At 39.4% G+C, this 18,786-nt stretch overlaps 1 protein-coding gene across 6 annotated transcripts in view; it reads left to right on the forward strand.

The window, feature by feature from the left end:
• LOC107583257 (nucleosome-remodeling factor subunit BPTF-like) overlaps positions 1 to 18,786 on the forward strand; it is a 53,397-nt gene that overhangs the window by 21,028 nt on the left and 13,583 nt on the right. For 3 of the 6 annotated variants that reach the window (XM_016269407.1, XM_016269404.1, XM_016269406.1), the window contains exons 5-23: positions 1,797 to 1,976; positions 2,469 to 2,654; positions 2,741 to 2,889; positions 3,707 to 4,038; positions 4,126 to 4,257; positions 5,524 to 5,653; positions 5,766 to 5,901; positions 5,999 to 6,286; positions 7,256 to 9,050; positions 9,983 to 10,107; positions 10,186 to 10,314; positions 10,436 to 10,586; positions 10,909 to 11,029; positions 11,688 to 11,928; positions 12,217 to 12,384; positions 14,844 to 14,980; positions 15,069 to 15,183; positions 15,908 to 16,083; positions 16,621 to 16,900. In XM_016269407.1, the coding sequence (XP_016124893.1) occupies positions 1,797 to 1,976; positions 2,469 to 2,654; positions 2,741 to 2,889; positions 3,707 to 4,038; positions 4,126 to 4,257; positions 5,524 to 5,653; positions 5,766 to 5,901; positions 5,999 to 6,286; positions 7,256 to 9,050; positions 9,983 to 10,107; positions 10,186 to 10,314; positions 10,436 to 10,586; positions 10,909 to 11,029; positions 11,688 to 11,928; positions 12,217 to 12,384; positions 14,844 to 14,980; positions 15,069 to 15,183; positions 15,908 to 16,083; positions 16,621 to 16,900 (4,971 nt within the window). The remainder of the gene's footprint in view (positions 1 to 1,796; positions 1,977 to 2,468; positions 2,655 to 2,740; positions 2,890 to 3,706; positions 4,039 to 4,125; positions 4,258 to 5,523; positions 5,654 to 5,765; positions 5,902 to 5,998; positions 6,287 to 7,255; positions 9,051 to 9,982; positions 10,108 to 10,185; positions 10,315 to 10,435; positions 10,587 to 10,908; positions 11,030 to 11,687; positions 11,929 to 12,216; positions 12,385 to 14,843; positions 14,981 to 15,068; positions 15,184 to 15,907; positions 16,084 to 16,620; positions 16,901 to 18,786) is intronic. The other 3 variants (XM_016269408.1, XM_016269405.1, XM_016269410.1) reach the window with 3 other exon arrangements.

The following is an 18,786-nucleotide window of genomic DNA, read 5'->3' on the forward strand; positions in this document are numbered from 1 at the left end:
CAGCTAAATTAGGCTGCTTTAGAGAAATAGCTCACCCAAAAATTAAAGGTCTGTTGTTGTTCTAAACCTGTATGAGTTTCCTTCTGCTGTTGAATGTAAAAGTATATATTTGGAACGACACTGGTTACCCAACAGTTGCTGGGCCCCCATAACTTCCATAGTATAAAAAAAAATACACTACTGGAGTCAATGGAAACCTGAAACTTTCTAGTTCCGAACATTCTTCAAAATATCTTCTTTTATGTTGATGAGAACAAAGAAATTCATACAGGCTTAGAACAACTTGAGGCTGAGTAAATGATGACAGTATTTTCATTTTTGGGCGAACTATCCCTTTAAAATCTCATCATATTAAGATCTCATATAGCCTACTACTACACATGCTTTATATTTAACTATTAACGTTCATTTAAGACACAAATGACCGTGTTGACGAGGAGACATTTTGACATAACTGTGCATTTGAATGTTTAAGCACAAGGCGCGAAAAATAACTTAAGTTTAGACTGGGTCCGGGCCCCGGGGCTTCAGCCCCGCCTAGCCTAATGGTTAATGCGGCCCTGCATACATCATCTTCAGTATATTGCTGAAATGTTGAAATGACATATTTAGCATGTGTTTTAATGATGTTTATCATTTCTACAGGATGTAAATCATAGAGAACCTATATATATCAGGACATTTTAAAATAGATTTTCTGGCTTGGAAAAAGTCATGGAAATTTCTATAATTAATTTACATTTTTCTAGTTTTACTTTAAAATATTTTTTTCCCATAAAATATTTCAGTGTGACCCTTGTGTAGAGCTTTTTTACATTTGCTTGCAAGCCGTAGTGATGTCATTTTGTGAGTGAATTGTTCTTTTGAGTCAGTTATTTAGATTAATTGTTCAAGCTGGTGATTCATTAGTGTATCGGTCTGAAGCTATTTTTTTTAGATACATCACCACCCATTCAAAAGTTTGTGGTCAGTATGATTTTTTAAAAATAAAGAAATTACTACTTCTTTCAGCAAGGATGCATTAAATTGATCAAAAGTGACAAAACAACATGCACTATATTACAGAAGATTTGTTTCAAATAAATGCTGTTCTTTTGAATTTTCTGTTCAATATTTCCATTCAAGAATTCTGAAAAAAAAGCCATTGTTTCCACAATAATATTAAGCAGCACAACGGTTTTCAACACTGATAATAATAGGAAATGTTTCTTGAGAAAATCAGCATATTATAATGATTTCTGAAGGATCATGTGACACTGAAGAATGCAGTAATAATGCTGAAAATTCAGCTTGGTATCAGAGGAATAAATGATATTTTAAAATGTATTTGTTCAGAAAACCATAATTTTAATTTGTAAAAATATTTCACAATTTTACAGTTTTTAGTGTATTTTTTAATCAAGTAAATGCAGCCGTAGTAAGCATAAGAGAATCTTACCAACTCCATACTTTTGAATAGTAGTGTATCTATTACCTTCTAATCACAATTGACTGGACAGGCCAGTCAATTCAAAAGGTATCTGAATTCACTCTTTTTAAGAGCATTTCAGCTTTTTATATGCAAATGTGATGCTTAGAAATCAGTGCAATGCTTTCCAGACCATGCACTCTTTCACAGACGTTTCACAGAAGTATTTCTTCGACATTATTTTAATACTTGTAGTGTGTGGTAATCTTGACTCTTCTCAAACGCAGCTACAATCCTCATCATTTGCATTTGAAACGACAACCAAATCATTGCATCTCTCATCTGTTAGTGTTAAAACACTAAAGACATCTGTCCATTGATATTTCAGCCTCAGTCTCAGCTGTCCCGACTGTTGAGGTGGGCAGCAGTAATGTTCCTGAGCTCGCTGCACCCAGCTCAGCCATACCGACTAAATCTGACTCCCAGGATCCCACGGGAAATGCTGTGACATCGTCTTCCAGTGGTGAGGAGAAAGGGGAAGGAACTGAAGGGATGAAAGAGTTGGCAGGTACAGCAACCGCATTTCTCAATGTTCAGGCTTTTACATTAAGACAGGCCTAACTAGTTAGCTGCAGTTAATTTTCAAGCTAAGAACAGATCTGCTGTTTTCTTGTACTGAAACAAAGACCCTCCTGGCACTAGAGTCCATCCACTCTTCCCAGAAACCTTTGTTTAATAGTGCCGTCTATAGAGCAGCACTGGATCTTTGCCATCGTCTTGGGTATATCGCGTTTACGGAGAGTGCATAGCCCGATTGGATTGTTTTGAATTAGATTTACCAAAGTTTATACTGGTGCATACTGCAGTGTTAATGCTGTGCTACAATATTATTTTGGCTGAGGTTGGAGTGTAATGCCTAGTGTACTGCTTGCTATTTTTTGGTTTCACAGTATGCTAAAATTAGTATGTGTATTAGTCGAGTCTTCTACTCTCAACATGGCCAAAGTGTCACACATTACTAATGTATGTAATATATCTTCTGTCACTGTTTGTCCTTAAGCTAAGAGCTCGGAGTCTGCTGGTCACGGAGAAGGAGATTCTGTGCTAGAGACTGAACCTGCGCAGACGGCAGACGAGAACAGCTGCAGCAGTAATTTCTCCATCTCTGAATGCCTGCGAGGTCCAGAAGAGCCTGACCTGGTGGACCGGTCCTCACAGTCTTCTCTCAACAGCCAAGACGATACAGGTGTCTATGCACACCCATAACAACGTTTTGCGTCTGTTCATTTATAGATTTATGTATTTATATATGTTAACCCTTTTCATCTTTAGGTGAGGGTAAAGCTAATGGAGATGGCGCAAAAACAGGATCTTCACGCATGATTACACGACTCCGAAACCCTGATAGCAAGCTAAGCCAACGCAAGGTCATGCAGGACAAAGATGGCAGCTCTCAAGATGGTAGCAGAGCACTGAAAGAGGTGGGACTATTGTCTTTCTTAAAGGGATAGTTCACCCAAAAATGAAAATTATGTCATTAATTACTCACCCTCATGTCGTTCCAAACCCGTCAGACCTTCGTTCATCTTCAGAACTCAAATTAGGATATTTTTTGATGAAATCTGAGAGCTTTCTGACCTGCATAGACAGCAGTGCAACTACACGATCAAGGCCCAGAAAGGTAGTAAAGACATTGTTAAAATAATCCATGTGACATCAGTGGTGCAACCGTCATTTTATGAAGCTACAAGAATACTTTTTGTGCTCAAATAAAACAAAAATAACGACTTTATACAACAATTTCTTCTCTTCTGTGTCAGACCTCAACACGCATTCAAGACAGGACCAGTTCTCGTAGCTTCATAAAATTACGGTTGAACCACTGATGTCACATGGATTATTTTCACAATGTCTTTACTACCTTTCTGGGTCTTGATCGTGTCAGTTGCACTCCTGTTTATGGAGGGTCAGAGAGCTCTCGGATTTCATCGAAAAAAACTTAATTTGTGTTTCAATTTGGAACGACATGAGGGCGAGTAATTAATGACAGAAGTGTCATTTTTGGGTGAACAATCTCTTTAATGGAAACCAACAATAACTTGTAAAGAGGTTATTGATGTTTTGATGGTCATTAGTGGTGTTTATTAAGGCATGAATTGCCGTAATATTACTGTTGTTCATATTAATCAATAGGTACCAGAGGTCTTCAGCATAAAAAGTTACAAAGGTGCTTTGAAATATATTACACTGTGAAATTATGCTTGTATTTCTGTAAATCATGTGAATTTTGAATTTCAGACTCCTCCACTATCATCCTTCGGCTCCTTTAAGAGAGACTCAAACAAGAGCAGTGGCTTTTTCAAACTGGGCCAAGAGGGCAAATTTCGCGTCTACCACAACCAGTATAGCACTAACACACTTGCGCTGAACAAGCACCAACACCGTGAGGACCACGACAAACGCAGACACCTCTCCCACAAGTTCTGCATGACCCCTGCTGGTGAGTTCAAGTGGAACGGATCGCTGTACGGCTCCAAAGCCCTGACTGTGTCCACGCTGAGACTAACCATCATCCAGCTGGAGAACAATGTCCCTGCTCCGTTCTTGCATCCCAACTGGGCGTCACACAGGTAAAAGTCTGTATTTATTTGAAATGTGTAGCGGTTTCTGGAAGCAGCATTTAACCATGTCATCCTGTAACCTTTCCATTGCTGTAGGACAAACTGGATAAAGGCTGTCCAGATGTGCAGCAAGGCGAGAGAGTTTGCTTTAGCGTTGGCCATTCTGGAGTGTGCAATCAAACCAGTGGTCATGCTCCCTATGTGGAAGGATTCTCTGGGTCACACAAGGTCAGTTTAAATAAATGCGGATATTAAAACAGCCATCCGCAATATTTTGATGCTTCGAAAAAAGCCATGCAATGAAGTTGAATGGAGTATAAATGTATGCAAATGCAATATGATGACTACCAGTGGGAGTGAAGACAGTGAAGCTTACATGATCTGTTGCCTGTTGGATAGAAAATATAAAAAATATAGCTAGCAGTCAGTAGATTTGAAAGTTTCTTATAAAAGGAGCCATTACAAGTTCTCTAGTAGTATAAAATGGTTGGTATAAATATAAAAAAGTGGGGAAAAAAGCGTAAATTATATTTGAAGTTCATACAAACCAACGGTGCACTTTTTTGCACGTAAACTTTTTGCACTTAAACACGTAAAATTTTTAACTTGATACATTTTTGTGTATTGCTTTATTGTATTGAAATGTTCAGTTATTTTTGTTATAAGAAAAAGTTATTAAACCTGTTATACTGTATTATGACCACTTTTTTGCAACTAAATTTCAATATCGCGATAATACCGTATACCGTGATAAAAGCATTAGCAATTAATCGCAGCATGAAAATTTGATACCGGCATATCTCTATATAAAGATGAGCAGTTTAAAGTGTGTATGTGATTTAAATTTAAACTGAGTTTGAAATCATCTGAGCATGGTCAAGAGAATTCAGTGTATGTCTCAGGGATATTTTTGAGATCTAAAGCTTGATAAAAAATAAAGCTGAATAAATCAGAATAGGCTAATGATTGTGCCGAGTTTAGTGGATTGCAAGTTTTATGAGTTATTATAGTTAGGGGTTTTCACTACAAGTCTGTGGGATCTTGGCCTTGTTTGATATTCTGCCAAGGAAAAAATGTCAGATCAGTCAGAAGAAAGTCATAATAACCCAAGTCATGTCTGGGCTGTGTTTGGTGGATGTAGCTTGAAAGCTTTAGAAGGATTTGCAGTCGGAAAGAGCTTAGGGATTTTGTTTAAAAAAAACAAAAAGAAACCCACAGCCACATTTTATAATAGCAGTATGTTGCCTTTGTCAAGCTGATATAATTGTCATGTGCAGTTTATTGTCAGGGAAGTTAAATGCTTATTTGCATGTATGGGTAACAATACATTAATCCAGTACTATCTTTCTGCTCATTGTTGCTTCTAAACACGAAAGCATCCTTGTGTGTACTTGAACAAATTCTGTGCTGGGGGCTTTACGAAAATGTACAGTGAGTCACCTTTATGTCCCAGTTTTGGTGAGCTTTCTTTTTTTGTGCTTCATCTTTCCGCAGGCTTCATCGCATGACCTCTGTGGAGCGGGAAGAGAAGGAGAAGGTGAAAAAGAGAGAGAAAAAGCTAGAAGATGAAGAGACTATGCAGCAGGCCACATGGGTGAAGTACACTTTCCCCATCAAACACCAGGTATGTCTGAACACTTGGCAGCTGAGTGTTTCATTTGAACGTTTTAGGAAATCACACCAGCTTCAGCCTTCATGCTGTAGGCTTTCAGTAACTGTTTAAACATCATCCGTAGGTGTGGAAGCAGAAGGGTGAGGAGTACAGAGTAACTGGGTATGGAGGCTGGAGCTGGGTGAGCAAGACGCACGTCCATCGCTTTGTCCCAAAGCTACCTGGAAACACCAATGTCAATTACCGGAAAGCACTCGAGGGTATGTTGTTTGCTCATTTATAATACTAAAAAATGTGATCTGGGACACAGAGAAGTCTTCTATTGGCAGAAATTCTCTAATAAAAAATATTTTTTAGCAGCTAAAACTGGAATGGACAATAAGGCAGCTCTCCCAGAAACACCAAAACCTTTGGTTAAAACAGATGAAAATTCATCTCAAAATGTGCCTGAAAAAGATAACATCCAGGACACGTCACTGGATTCTTCTGAAGAAAAGCTATCTGTGGAGAAAGTTCATGTGTTAAAAGATGAAGAACAAAATGAAGAAAAAGAGATTGAAACGGTTGAAAAAATGTGTGATGAGAAAAATGAGTCTGTGGAAGAAATGGACACCAGCTCACCTAACTCTGCAAATGATGAAGCAGGTATTTGCAAAGTTGAATTTTCATTGTCCTTTTTCCTGTACCAAGAACAGAAGTTTATCAGAAATTATACTTTAAAGGGGACTCGACCCTATTTTTAGTTGTGATAGTGTCTGTCTAAATGACATTCATACAGGTGTTTTAGGAAGCCAAACAATTTATTTTTGTTTTCATTATATTTCCTATGACAGTAATAGCCATAAATTGTAAAACAATTGCACTGTAAAATAAATGAAAATTAATATTTCATAGGTGTATTATTTTGCTTTACATTACAGTAGGGAAATTACAATACTTTTGTCCTATACTTTTGTACAATAATTTCTATACTTGAAAGAGATATTTTGAATTAGAACTGCAGTACCCATTTAAACCGCTAACTGTCAATATTACATACTGAAATTTAAGCTTTTATTTTGACAGAAACTGCAGTTGAGCTCTTTTTTTTGATGGAGCTTCAGTGAAACGGGTTTATAAACACGTCTCATTACAAATTTAGTAAAAGATTTTAATCATCTGCCCATTAAAATTTTGAAAATTATGTGAATGTGAAAATAAAGCAGAGCTGGTGGCCGTTCCCAAATGCACGCTAAACTCACAGCACATGCAGAAATGGAGTTCACTGCATTCACTGTGAGCTGAGGCTTTTTGAGACATGGAAAACTCCTGATCATAAGCTGATCGCATAAACAAAGTGTGTGCTTTGCTTTGAAAAGCGCAGAGAAAACAGACTTGCTGAAGGGATTAAGCCATATTGTGCTTTCGGTTGAGTTTTTTTAAAAGTTTTTTTTTTGATAGATACTTTGCCAAAGCAATGGCACAAAACACAAATTTAAAGACCTTTCATGTTAGAATGAGACATTTAAATATATTTTCGGTTTATTATGAAACTGTGATGAGCCACCACACTCTACTTAATGCATGGGAAACCCTGAACGTAGTTGCTAACGTCTCTGTTTTTCGTATTTGCAGCTAACATCACAAATGCCTCATCCGATGACTGTCCTTTGAAAGGGGAGCCTTCGGATAGTGACGTGGCGAAGGATAGTGCTCTGAATCAGCCCCAGCAATCCTTCTGGCATGATGTTGTGAATGTCAGCGAAGGCTTCTTGCTACGCACGGCATACAAGAAAAGGAAGGCATCAAAACTTGATGGCCTTTTGGAGAGACGGGTCAAACAGTTCACCATAGAAGAGAAGCAGAGGCTTGAGAAACTCAAGCAGACCACCAGTTCTAAACCCTTGACTGAAAAGGTAATGGAAAACAAGGAGACAACCATTGCTGCTGAAGACCAAAAGGTCAAGATTGAAGGAACTATCTCTGAAACTCCAAAGTCTAGACAGGCCGATGGGGTAGCATGTCTAGCGATCCAAGAAAAAGACAGTGTGGTCAAAAAGCTTGAATTTAACCAAGAGGATGAACAGGCGAAGACAAACACTTCAGGACAGAAGAACATCCTGGATGTCAGATTAAATGACTCGAGTGATGTAGCCCCTAAAGAACATCAGCAGAAGTTGCCTGAGCCAGAACCCAAAACTGGCAATAGGGTAGCAATGTCTGAACTTAATGGAAACTCTCAAAGTCTGGATCAAAGCTTGAACGTTAAACCTGACAAAACAGTTACAGAAACTACATGTCCACCCGAAGACTCTGAGAGAAAGGACATAATTGAAAACAATGAGAATGATCTAGACGTAAAGAGAACAGTGCCTGTGCAAGTAAATGGAAAGGATGGTCTTGACACAGAATGTAAGAACTTGACTGATCTAACCAATACCGTTGGGGAGGAGATTAAAGCAATATCACCAAAGGAAACAGTGAAGTCACTAATGAATGGTGACGCCACTCAAGAGTGTCTTAAAGAATGGACTAATAGCGCGCTTCCTCAGGAGAATTCGGATGAGGAGAAAGGAGTTACCAAACTTGACCCAGATTATCCACCACCTGAGAAAGTGGCCAAGTTGGAAAACAACATCGAAGGATCTGTAGACTCCTCAGTTAGTTCCTCTGTACCCGAACCGTCTTCTGTAGCTTCCGAGCCAAACACAAAATCCGAGGTGCCTAGTCATAGCTCAAAGGTGGAGCCGATGCAAGTTGAGGAGGCAAAGCCTCCTGTTCCTTCACCCGTCCCATCAGCGGAAGAGTCCAGCTTGAGTAGTGACCTCACTGAAAACAGCAGCAGCGTTAACGAGACTACGACTGTCATTAGTCAAGTCACCACAACTACAACCACAGTGTCCACAGAGTCCCGCATGGTGTTGACCTCACGTGACAGCCTTGCTTCCAATAACGGGATCAGTACATCCGCACCAGCAGATTCTAAGGTGGAGTCTACCAGCTCTGTCGCGACACTCTCCACTACCACTACTGTTACCAAGGTTATGAACTCATCGAACCAGGAAGCCACTCTAACAAAAGAGTGCAAGACCACTGTCACGAAAACACTGACTGACACCATGTCGAGTCCTAGTGGTTCCACTGTAAAATCTATGACAGTGAGTCAAGAATATTCCACCAGGGACAGAGTACAACTGTTAAAGTTCTCTCGCACCAAGAAAGCAAGGTCCGGAACGGCCTTGCCCTCGTACCGCAAGTTTGTGACCAAGAGTAGCAAGAAGAGTATCTTCGTACTTCCCAATGACGAACTGAAGAAACTCGCAAAGCGTGGTGGCATCCGCGAAGTTCCTATCTTTAATTATAACGCCAAGCCAGCCCTAGACATCTGGCCCTACCCATCTCCTCGACCGACATTTGGGATCACATGGAGGTTTGCATCTTCTCTTTCTTTCCTGATTTTTGTCTTCCTTTTGGACGTTGTATTTCTGAAAACCTGAAATAATTGCTAAAGTAAGTATCAGTATTTTTATAGCTTATACTTGGGGTCAGAGCATTGGAATGTCCATTCCTGTTCCTGGAGGGCCACCTTTCATCAAAATTTAGCTCTATTCATAGTCAAACACACCTGAACCAGCTAATCAAGGTCTTTAGGGTCACTAGAATCATTTAGGCAGGTGTGTTGGAGCTAAACGCTACAGAAAATTGGCCCGCTAGGACCAGGATTGGACACTACTAGCTTAGGAATTTGAACAATCCCCTAAATTTAAGTATTAATAGTTAATTAATCTATTGCAAAAACATTGATTCAAAACTTTTTTGAATTAACAATTTTGCCTGATGTATAATGAAACTGATGAAGATTGTAGACTTGACCCATACCTTAAAACCAGAATATCATAGAGGGTAGGCACTTTTGACTTGGACCAGTAGGTAGCCGCCTACCAATGCCCTAGCATCCATCGAGAACATCCTAGCATCCATCTAGCAATGCATCAAAAAAAAAAATCAAAAAAATCCATTTTGGCAATTTTATTACAAACGCCTTGGCAACCCCTAGCACTTTTGATGGCAGATTTAGCTTGAAGAACCACTCACTTTTTGTTCAGAGATTGTAGTAATATGGTTTAACATATTTTAGTTTCCTTAAGGGTTTTTGTTGCTCTTTCCTGTATTTTTATGTCCTTGATCCCAATTACTGGTATTGTCAAAAATATTCATGCTAGCTTCCCTTTTTTAAAACATTTTTAAGAACAATAATAGTCATCAAAAGACCAAATTGGCCTACAAGATTGGCCAGCATGAATACCTAGTTCTTTTAAGCCTTTTTTGTAATGCTAATGAGCTGGAGGTTCTTTCATACAGATATCGACTCCAGACAGTGAGGTCTTTGGCTGGAGTGAGCCTAATGCTACGGCTACTTTGGGCCTGTCTCAGATGGGATGATATGTCTGTGAAACCCTCACCCACAGTAGGAACAACGCGAACAGGTTGGCACTTAACTGCTCATCACGTTTCGCTTTATCGTTTGGAATTCAGCACTCAACCTTATTTGTGTAACTTAACAGAGACATCTGACACTGATATCACCACCACTGAGATCATCAAGCGGAGAGATGTTGGTCCTTACGGCATTCGTTCTGAGTATTGCATCAGGAAGATAATTTGTCCCCTTGGGGTGCCTGAGACTCCCAAAGGTAACTGTGACTCAGAGAGTCCTTGCTTTGTTTTTAAGACGTGTACAGTTTTCTATCATGCAAGGTTTGATTGACCAGAATCACTGCTGATATTTGATATGTCCATCATTCCTTTGAGCAGAAACTCCCACACCTCAAAGGAAAGGCCTGCGTTCAAGTGCTCTGAGACCAAAGAAGCCAGAACCAGCTAAGCAGACTGGGCCTGTTGTGATCGAAACCTGGGTGGCTGAGGAAGACCTGGAACTCTGGGAGATTCGAGCCTTTACTGAAAGGTGGGAATTCCCTCTTTTTCTGTGAATGTACACACACTAAAACCCAACTTACTGATTCCTTACTCATTTGTGAAACATTCCATCAAAGCTTTCTCTAGTGTGAAAGATCTTGGACGAAGAAAGGTTGTAGATAAGACATTAATACTTGCATGTATTAGCTCATACGTTTTAATGATAGCAATAATTTAGGATGGTATTTCCTGTGTTCATGTACTCATTTTCCAATTTGTATGTTTCCCAACAGTCAGCATGTCCCAGTTTATCATATTTTATTTGTTCATTCATATTATTTTAAAGATTTTGAAACTTTCTGACTTCACAGGGTTGAGAGGGAAAAGTCGCAAGCAGCTGACCCAACTAAGGTTAGTGTGCAGAAGAAAGCAGAGGAGGTCAAGGCCCAATTGGAAGCTCAGCTAAAGCAGCAGAGATTGGCAGCCCAGCAGGTGGGAATGTAGACATGTGCCCACCTGGGGCGCCCCTTTTTGTTAACCTGGGGAAACAATATTGAAAAAAATGGGTGTTATTCCCAATGGGCCTTTTTGATTTTGATTTTTTTTTTGGCTTTTAATTATCATTTTACTCTTAGTTTGATTGGGTGTGTTCTCATAATTTAATAATCTTAATTGTAACCAAAACACTCACCCATGGCTGACTTTATCTTGTGCCTTGTATCTTTGCTTATACTGTGAAGTTGAACGGTTCAATGACTGTATTGCAGAAACGGCTGGAACAGCAGAAACCTAGCAGTACCAACAACACATCCACCTTGACCAGCACCCCTACAACCCCTGGGACCACTACTCAAAAGGTGGTGGTGGGCTCTATTAGCGGTCAGGTAACTTCAGCGCCAAAAGTTATAATGACCACCAAGTTGGGCTCTCCAATATTGAAAAAAATGGGTGTTATTCCCAATGGGCCTTTTTGATTTTTTATTTTTTTTTTGGCTTTTAATTATCATTTTACTCTTAGTTTGATTGGGTGTGTTCTCATAATTTAATAATCTTAATTGTAACCAAAACACTCACCCATGGCTGACTTTATCTTGTGCCTTGTATCTTTGCTTATACTGTGAAGTTGAACGGTTCAATGACTGTATTGCAGAAACGGCTGGAACAGCAGAAACCTAGCAGCACCAGCAACACATCCACCTTGACCAGCACTCCTACGACCCCTGGGACCACTACTCAAAAGGTGGTGGTGGGCTCTATTAGCGGTCAGGTAACTTCAGCACCAAAAGTGGTAATGACCACCAAGTTGGGCTCTCCGGTGACATTCCAGCAAAACAAGAACTTCCAGCAGTCCTTTGCTTCCTGGGTCAAGCAGGGCCAACAAGGCAACACAGGTCAGTCTTTACAGTGTTATGAGAAGGCATGGGTTATAATGTAGCTTGTTGACTGTTATTTTAGATGTTGTTTTTTTGCATGTCGGTGTATATGGTTGGAAATTAGCTTGATTTATTTATTTATTTTGGCGTCCAGTTTTTTTTTCTCTTTCTGGTAAGCTTGTTTGTGGTGGTGTTTTTAGTGCTTGACGTCGTTTCGTTGTCCGTGGCGCACTTGGATGCAACCGATGCTGTATTTCCTGATTGAGATGTATGTGTTAGGGTGGTGATCAGACCTGTGTCTTGCAGTCTCTACCAGTTCGGTTGTGACTGTGGCGGCGAGTAGCGCCACCACATCTGGGCAAACGTTCCACATCGCTGCTGCGGGGTCGATGGCCGGCAGCGTCATCGCTGCTAAACTGCCTGTTCCAGCCAACAGCAAGATAGTCACAGTGAACGTGCCAACCACTCAAGGAGGTACAGCAGGCCTCCAACATCATTGGCATGTGTTTTTTTTTTAGTTAGGCGTGCCTGCACGCAGAGAGGCAAAATATCGGCTCAGTATTCGTAAAAAGCATATTTTTTTACTTGGTTTCTAATAATGAAAAATAGGGGTGCTCCGATTGATCGGCTACCGATTTTTATCGGCCGATAATTGCTGTGGGATGTTTGCTCGGCGGTCTCTTTAAAGGCCAATCCCAAAAAAACGATCTCAAGCTGATGACGCTGCCGTCAGAGGTTTGGCATGACATGCAACGGCACCGTCTCAGTCTCTGTCTGGCGCGGGTGAAATAATTATAATGCTGAAGGTGAGGTACAATTCATATTTCTTCATTAAATAACCTATAAAGTCATTTGAAAACTTTCTGTGAGACATAATTTCACAAACAGCGTGAGTGAATCACAGCGCGATCTCTCTTTCTCTCTCAAAATGCGCAAATGGCTTCAAATCACCACATCGCGTCTGTCTATAAGCGAGCTGCACACTGCACTGTTGACACAGGAATTTTCACTTGCACAATCGAGGCAATGTCGCATCGTCACTAAAGTTTATAAATTGCATTTCATTTTAATTCTTGCCCGTGTTTAACCATTCAGCGCTCGTGCGCTCTCCTGGAGACCATGCGCTCATGCACACTCGCAGCGCACACACATAATGCCAGGTTCACATTACTCCGTTTGCGGTGCGTATTTTTTCCGCGGTCATGTTAACGGATTAAAGCGTTCACCCTGCACACGGTTGCGGTGCGTCTGCAGCAGTGCAGAGATCGTTTCCGCTGCAAGCGCTGAATTAAGTGACAGCGCATTGTTAGCAGTAAATATGAACACGGATTGACACAGAAAATGTAGTAATAACACAATAAATGCATAAGATTATAGTCTACTATGTTTCACAGTCAACACGTAGGCTATGGCTTTTTGGCTAGGTTTAAAGGAAAAGAGCATTTTTAGATAAACAAGGCAATAATACATGGCACTGTTGGAGGTAGGAAAAAAAGTTATTTATGAATCGCTGGATTGCTTGTAATAAAGATTTAAATGCAAAAGAAAAGGCAGTAGAGCTGACTGTTTCTGTCAATGGTAAGTTTTAATTTAGAATGTTTGTGATAATGTAAGAAAAGTAGTTTAAATGTTTTGCCACTTGCTTGAGCAACTTAATATATAACTCTAGAAGTAAATGCAAAAGTAAAAAGCATTGAATAATGTGTCTCTTATATTATTTACTGCATTTAAACACATCTATGAAAGATTGTATTACTGTACTGTGTAAAAAAGAATCACAATGATGAAAAAGCATTCTCAGTAACGATGTTTGGATTTGAAATTAAAATAATGGATAAATGTTGTGTTTGTAGTAAACCGCCACAGATCAGGAGCAGACTCCTGTGTGAAAGCACAATGAGAGTCCGTGTTGCTGCTGCACCGCTTACACTCATGGACTGCATACACACTGCAAATGTAGTATGTGTGAACCTGGTGTAAAAGGCCGTCTCACCTACAGCTCATGAAATCAGGCTTAATTATAATAAATTAAAAAATCCACTCTCACAAGAGTCACCTAAGAGGGGAATTCATTTTCAAAAATGAAATTCAGGCCCTGAGTAAATGTCAAAAAATCTTGATTGGATCATCACTATAAATAATTCTACATGATAAAAAGAAGGCTTTAAAAAGATTGATATCGGTGATTGTATCGGCAGATACTGCTTTCTGTGATCGGTGATCAGCCTCAAAAATCCTGATCGGAGCACCCCTAATGAACAACATGTCGTAAGCATGGGTCAGTTAATATACAGCCTGTTAGTTGTCTACAAGGGTGTTCAGACTGGCATCAGTTTGCTGCAATGGAGCAATCGAAAGTCATTAGATTTTAATGAGAGGTGGCGGTTCAAGGAAACATTGTTTAATTGCTGTCATTGTGAACATCCACTCAATTTTGGTACAAGCTTTGCATCTGTTTTACGGCTTTACTATTTTGGATTTAATTCAGTTGATTATCATTGTTGAATACAACGGATTACTTTCTTTCTTTTTTTTTTTTTTAATGCTGAAATATTTTGTTGTTCGGTTTACCTCTTAACCTTCATTTTTCAACTCTGTTTCTGATAAAGATACCTTTCAAATGTTTGGAGTCAGTAAGATTTTTTTCTTTTGATATCTGAAGCATCGTGTGGCACTAAAGACTGGAGGAATGAGTAATTGCCACCACAGGAATAAATGACATTTTACAATAGATTAAAATGATAAACGTCTTTTAAACTTAAACTTTCATTAAATACTGTATTTTTGATCAAATAAATGCAGCCTTGGTGAACAAAAGGGATTTGTTTCAAAAACGTCACAAAAATCTTACCAACTCCAAACTTTTGACCAGATATGTATCTGTGTAATGCAGTATTCTTGGAGAAAACTAACTCTGCTCATCATCTCGGCAGGTTTGGTGCAGGTACAGCAGAAGGTGGTGGGCATCATTCCATCAAGCACAGCGGGCACCGCACAGTCCTTCCCTGCATTCCAGCCCCGTACGGCCACCATTAACATCAGACCCAACACAACCACCTCCACGCAGCAGGCATGAGCTCTCAGTAAAATGATTCATTCTGGTAAACTCAGCATCTTTTGTTCTTGCAATAACGTTTTATGTAATGATTTTTGCTCAGGTTATTACGACTGGAACCGCTTTCCGACCAGGGATGACTGTCATACGCTCTCCTCTGCAGCAGACCACCACCCTGGGCAAGACTATCATTCGCACACCCCTGATGGTCCAGCAAGGTATTCTCAACCAGGTTTCATCCTGGAAGTCAAATGGTTCATTTTTAAATTTAATTAATTACATTTGTATGTTTATTCAGTAGTGTAATAGAGATGGGAAATGAGAGAATCCCATTCAATTAGTGGTCATTATTTTAAAAGATAAAATTAACGTTCAGTAATATTATTGATTTATCTGTGCTGCCATAATAAGAACAAAATATGAATTGAATTGAGCTGCATAATGACACTAACTTTGCAGCGTCAACACTATTATTGAATTAAATCAGCATTGAACTGTCTTCAGCTGAAACTAAATAATGATTGCCTTCTGCAAAGTTGCTTTTATCTGAATTGAACTAGTTTCATAATTGATTAACTTTGCAGCATTGACAGTTACTGAACTGAACCGTTGAACTAAATTCAGCTGAATAATGACACTGTTGTCTTCTGTAGAGCTGCTTTATAGCTGAAATTGATGTTTCATAATTGATCAACTTTGCAACTGTTAGTTATTGAGCTGAATAATGACAGCTGAAATTTAAATTTGTTTCATAGTTGATGGGTTTTACAAGATTTAAACTGTTATTTTTCTGTTTATTACTGAAACGATATGCATTGTAAAAGCGCTATATGAATAAATGTGACTTGATTTGATTATACAAAAACATATTTGACTGCATAATGGCTAATTCTGTTGAATATACCACATTTTTAGAGTGTAAATGTGATTTGTATCACACAGGTCAAGTGCAACAGACAGTGCAGACGAGTTCAGGCGTTCAGGCGGTGGGCACTCCTCCTCGCCTCTCCACACCAAACCCAGCCCAGACACCACAGACGCCGTCTTCTCCCCGTCCACAGCAGGGTCAGGTCAAACTCACTCTGGCCCAGCTCACACAGCTCACCCAGGGGGCTCAGGTGTGTACTAGTTTTAATTCAGCTTGTTTTAATGTTTTTATTGTGCCCGCTTCAACTGTGCACATGCTAGTATGTTAGTAAATTAGTATCACCCTGGTTCCTTTGACAAATCCCACTGGCTTTTGGATTATTGCAGAAAATAAGCTCTGTGACCAACAAAAGTTTATGATTCTTTCTTTTTTTTTTTTTTTTTCATCATTCTTCACAAATGAACAACTATTATAAGGTCTGAGGCCCGGCAGAATTAAGCTAAATGTTGGCTGTACATGGTATTGCTGATGCATTTTATTTTGTAAAATAAAACATGAAAATATTTTGAGTTGTGTTAACCACAGCCATTATTGCAAGCATTTAACCAAAAAATCAATTGGGGGGGGGGATTTCCTTTAGGAAAATAGAACCGGAAGTACTAAAATGCAAACTTGCTTTCTGGTTTTGGCATACATCATCCTTGTAGTACTCTATTCCAATGACTTACCTAACCCAGGTTATTGGTTACAGTTAATATTGAAATAAACTCACTCTTTCGCTCTTCAGGGAGGGAACCAGGGCTTGACAGTTGTGATCCAGGGGCAAGGTCAGACCACAGGCCAGCTGCAGGTCATTCCTCAGGGGGTGACAGTCATTCCGGGGCCCGGTCAGCAGCTCATGCAGGCAGCCATGCCCAATGGCCAAGTCCAGCGGTTCCTGTTCACACCCATGGCCCCTGCTCCAGTGTCTGCCCCCGCTGCCCCCTCCACGACAGCCTCATCAGGTGTCCCAGCCACAGCTGCACCAGCTGCTGCCACCAGCACAACTCCAGCACCCATTCAGCCAGGTCAGACTGTTTATTTTTTATACAAGCATCAATATGGAACTTGGCCAGCAATGTAACTACTTAAGACAGAAAAATTTCTCCAAAAAAGGCATTAAATTTACTGATGCCACTTGAACTTCCTGCTCAGATTACCTGGATACCTACTGATATTGTCAAAAAAAAAAAAGTATATGTATATCAGGGGCGTTTCCTTTGAGGAGGTGCCTCCTTAAAATATTGGATGAGAAAGAAATTTGTAGTGCAAAAATAAAACAACACCAATATTATAAAATATAACATTAAAGGGTTAGTTCACCCAAAAGTGAAAATTCTGTCATTAATTACTCGCGCTCATGTCATTCCACACCCGTTAGACCTTCGTTCATATTCAGAACACAAATTAAGAAATTTTCGATGAAATCCGAGAGCTCTCTGACCCTCATAGACAGCAACGCAACTGTAATGTTCCCAGGTCCAGAAACGTAGTAAGGACATCAGTAAAGTAGTCCATGTGACATCAGTAGTTCAGTCGTAGTTTTACGAAGCTACAAGAATACTTTTTGTGCACAAAGAAAACAATAATAACATAATTTATTCAACAATTCTTCTCCCAGAGTTACCGTCTTCCGCCATTTTGTAGAGTACCCCATAACGTAATCGGCGTTGTTTATGTTCAGGATAAAGCGCGTGCATGTTGAATGTAAACAACGCTGATTATGTTGATTACGTTCTGGGGTACTCTCCAAAATGACGGAAGACGGTAACTCGGGGAGAAGAATTGTTGAAAAAATTATTATAGTTTTCTTTGCGCACAAAAAGTATTTTCATAGCTTCGTAAAATTACGACTGAACCACTGATGTCACATTGATTATTTTACCGATGTCCTTACTACGTTTCTGGCCCTGGGAACATTACAGTTGCATTGCTGTCTATGGGAGGGTCAGAGAGCTCTCAGATGCCATCAAAAATATCTTAATTTGTGTTCTGAAGATGAACGAAGGTTTTCCGGGTTTGGAACGACATGAGGTTGAGTAATTAATGACAGAATTTTCATTTTTGGGTGAACTAGCTTTGTATAAGTTGTATAAATCACTTGTTTTTGTAAAGAAACACTGTCCAACAGTGACACCAGCAGATAAAGTTACAGCGGGAATCCACATGCTTCTCGCCTCCCATGAGCCTATTGAGTTTTAACAGACCCGCTACAGAATGCAGTGATTTTGGTGAGGAGTAATTGAGAATGAATGGGGGAAAGTCACGTGAGAGGAGGCAATGCCCCCATCGCGATATCAATGGATATGACTCGTTACGATTGGCTTTGATTGGTTCATGCGATAAATCCTGCATCTTCGTGCATGTTCCACATTCGCAAATCAGTCTGAATGAACAATATAATGATGTTAATGGGAATACTCATTAAAAAAGGTAAGTAAAGAACTCACATACTTTGTCACGCTTTACGTCAAAAGACGTAAAATGGCATGAAAACATGATCTGTGGGAGTTTTTATTGAGTAATCAGCTTGGTTCAATTTAATCTCATGTCTGTGACCAGTATTTACTGAACTTTGACTGATGATCCGAAAAATTCAAAAATAGTTAAATGTTAGCATTAAAAGTTAAAATTTAATTTACAAGAATAGCTGAACACAAGTTCACAAGTAAAATATGTTGTTTAAATTGTTACTGCCTTGAGTTATTATTTTGGAATAAATGTAAAGTGCTTAAAAACACTAACTTGATCAGATTAATATGTGGCTTTAAGTAGAATATTGATTACATTGTTAATGTAAAAATATACATTGAATTGTTTTTTTTTTGTTTTTTGTTTTTCTGATAGTGTAAGTAATGTTAATTTAGTGAAGAAAATGTAACTGGGACATGAATTTACATTTGATTTAAAAAAA

The sequence above is a fragment of the Sinocyclocheilus grahami genome, unplaced genomic scaffold (assembly GCF_001515645.1).
Source record: "Sinocyclocheilus grahami isolate Dianchi unplaced genomic scaffold, SAMN03320097.WGS_v1.1 scaffold52.1, whole genome shotgun sequence".
Classification (NCBI taxonomy): domain Eukaryota; kingdom Metazoa; phylum Chordata; class Actinopteri; order Cypriniformes; family Cyprinidae; genus Sinocyclocheilus; species Sinocyclocheilus grahami.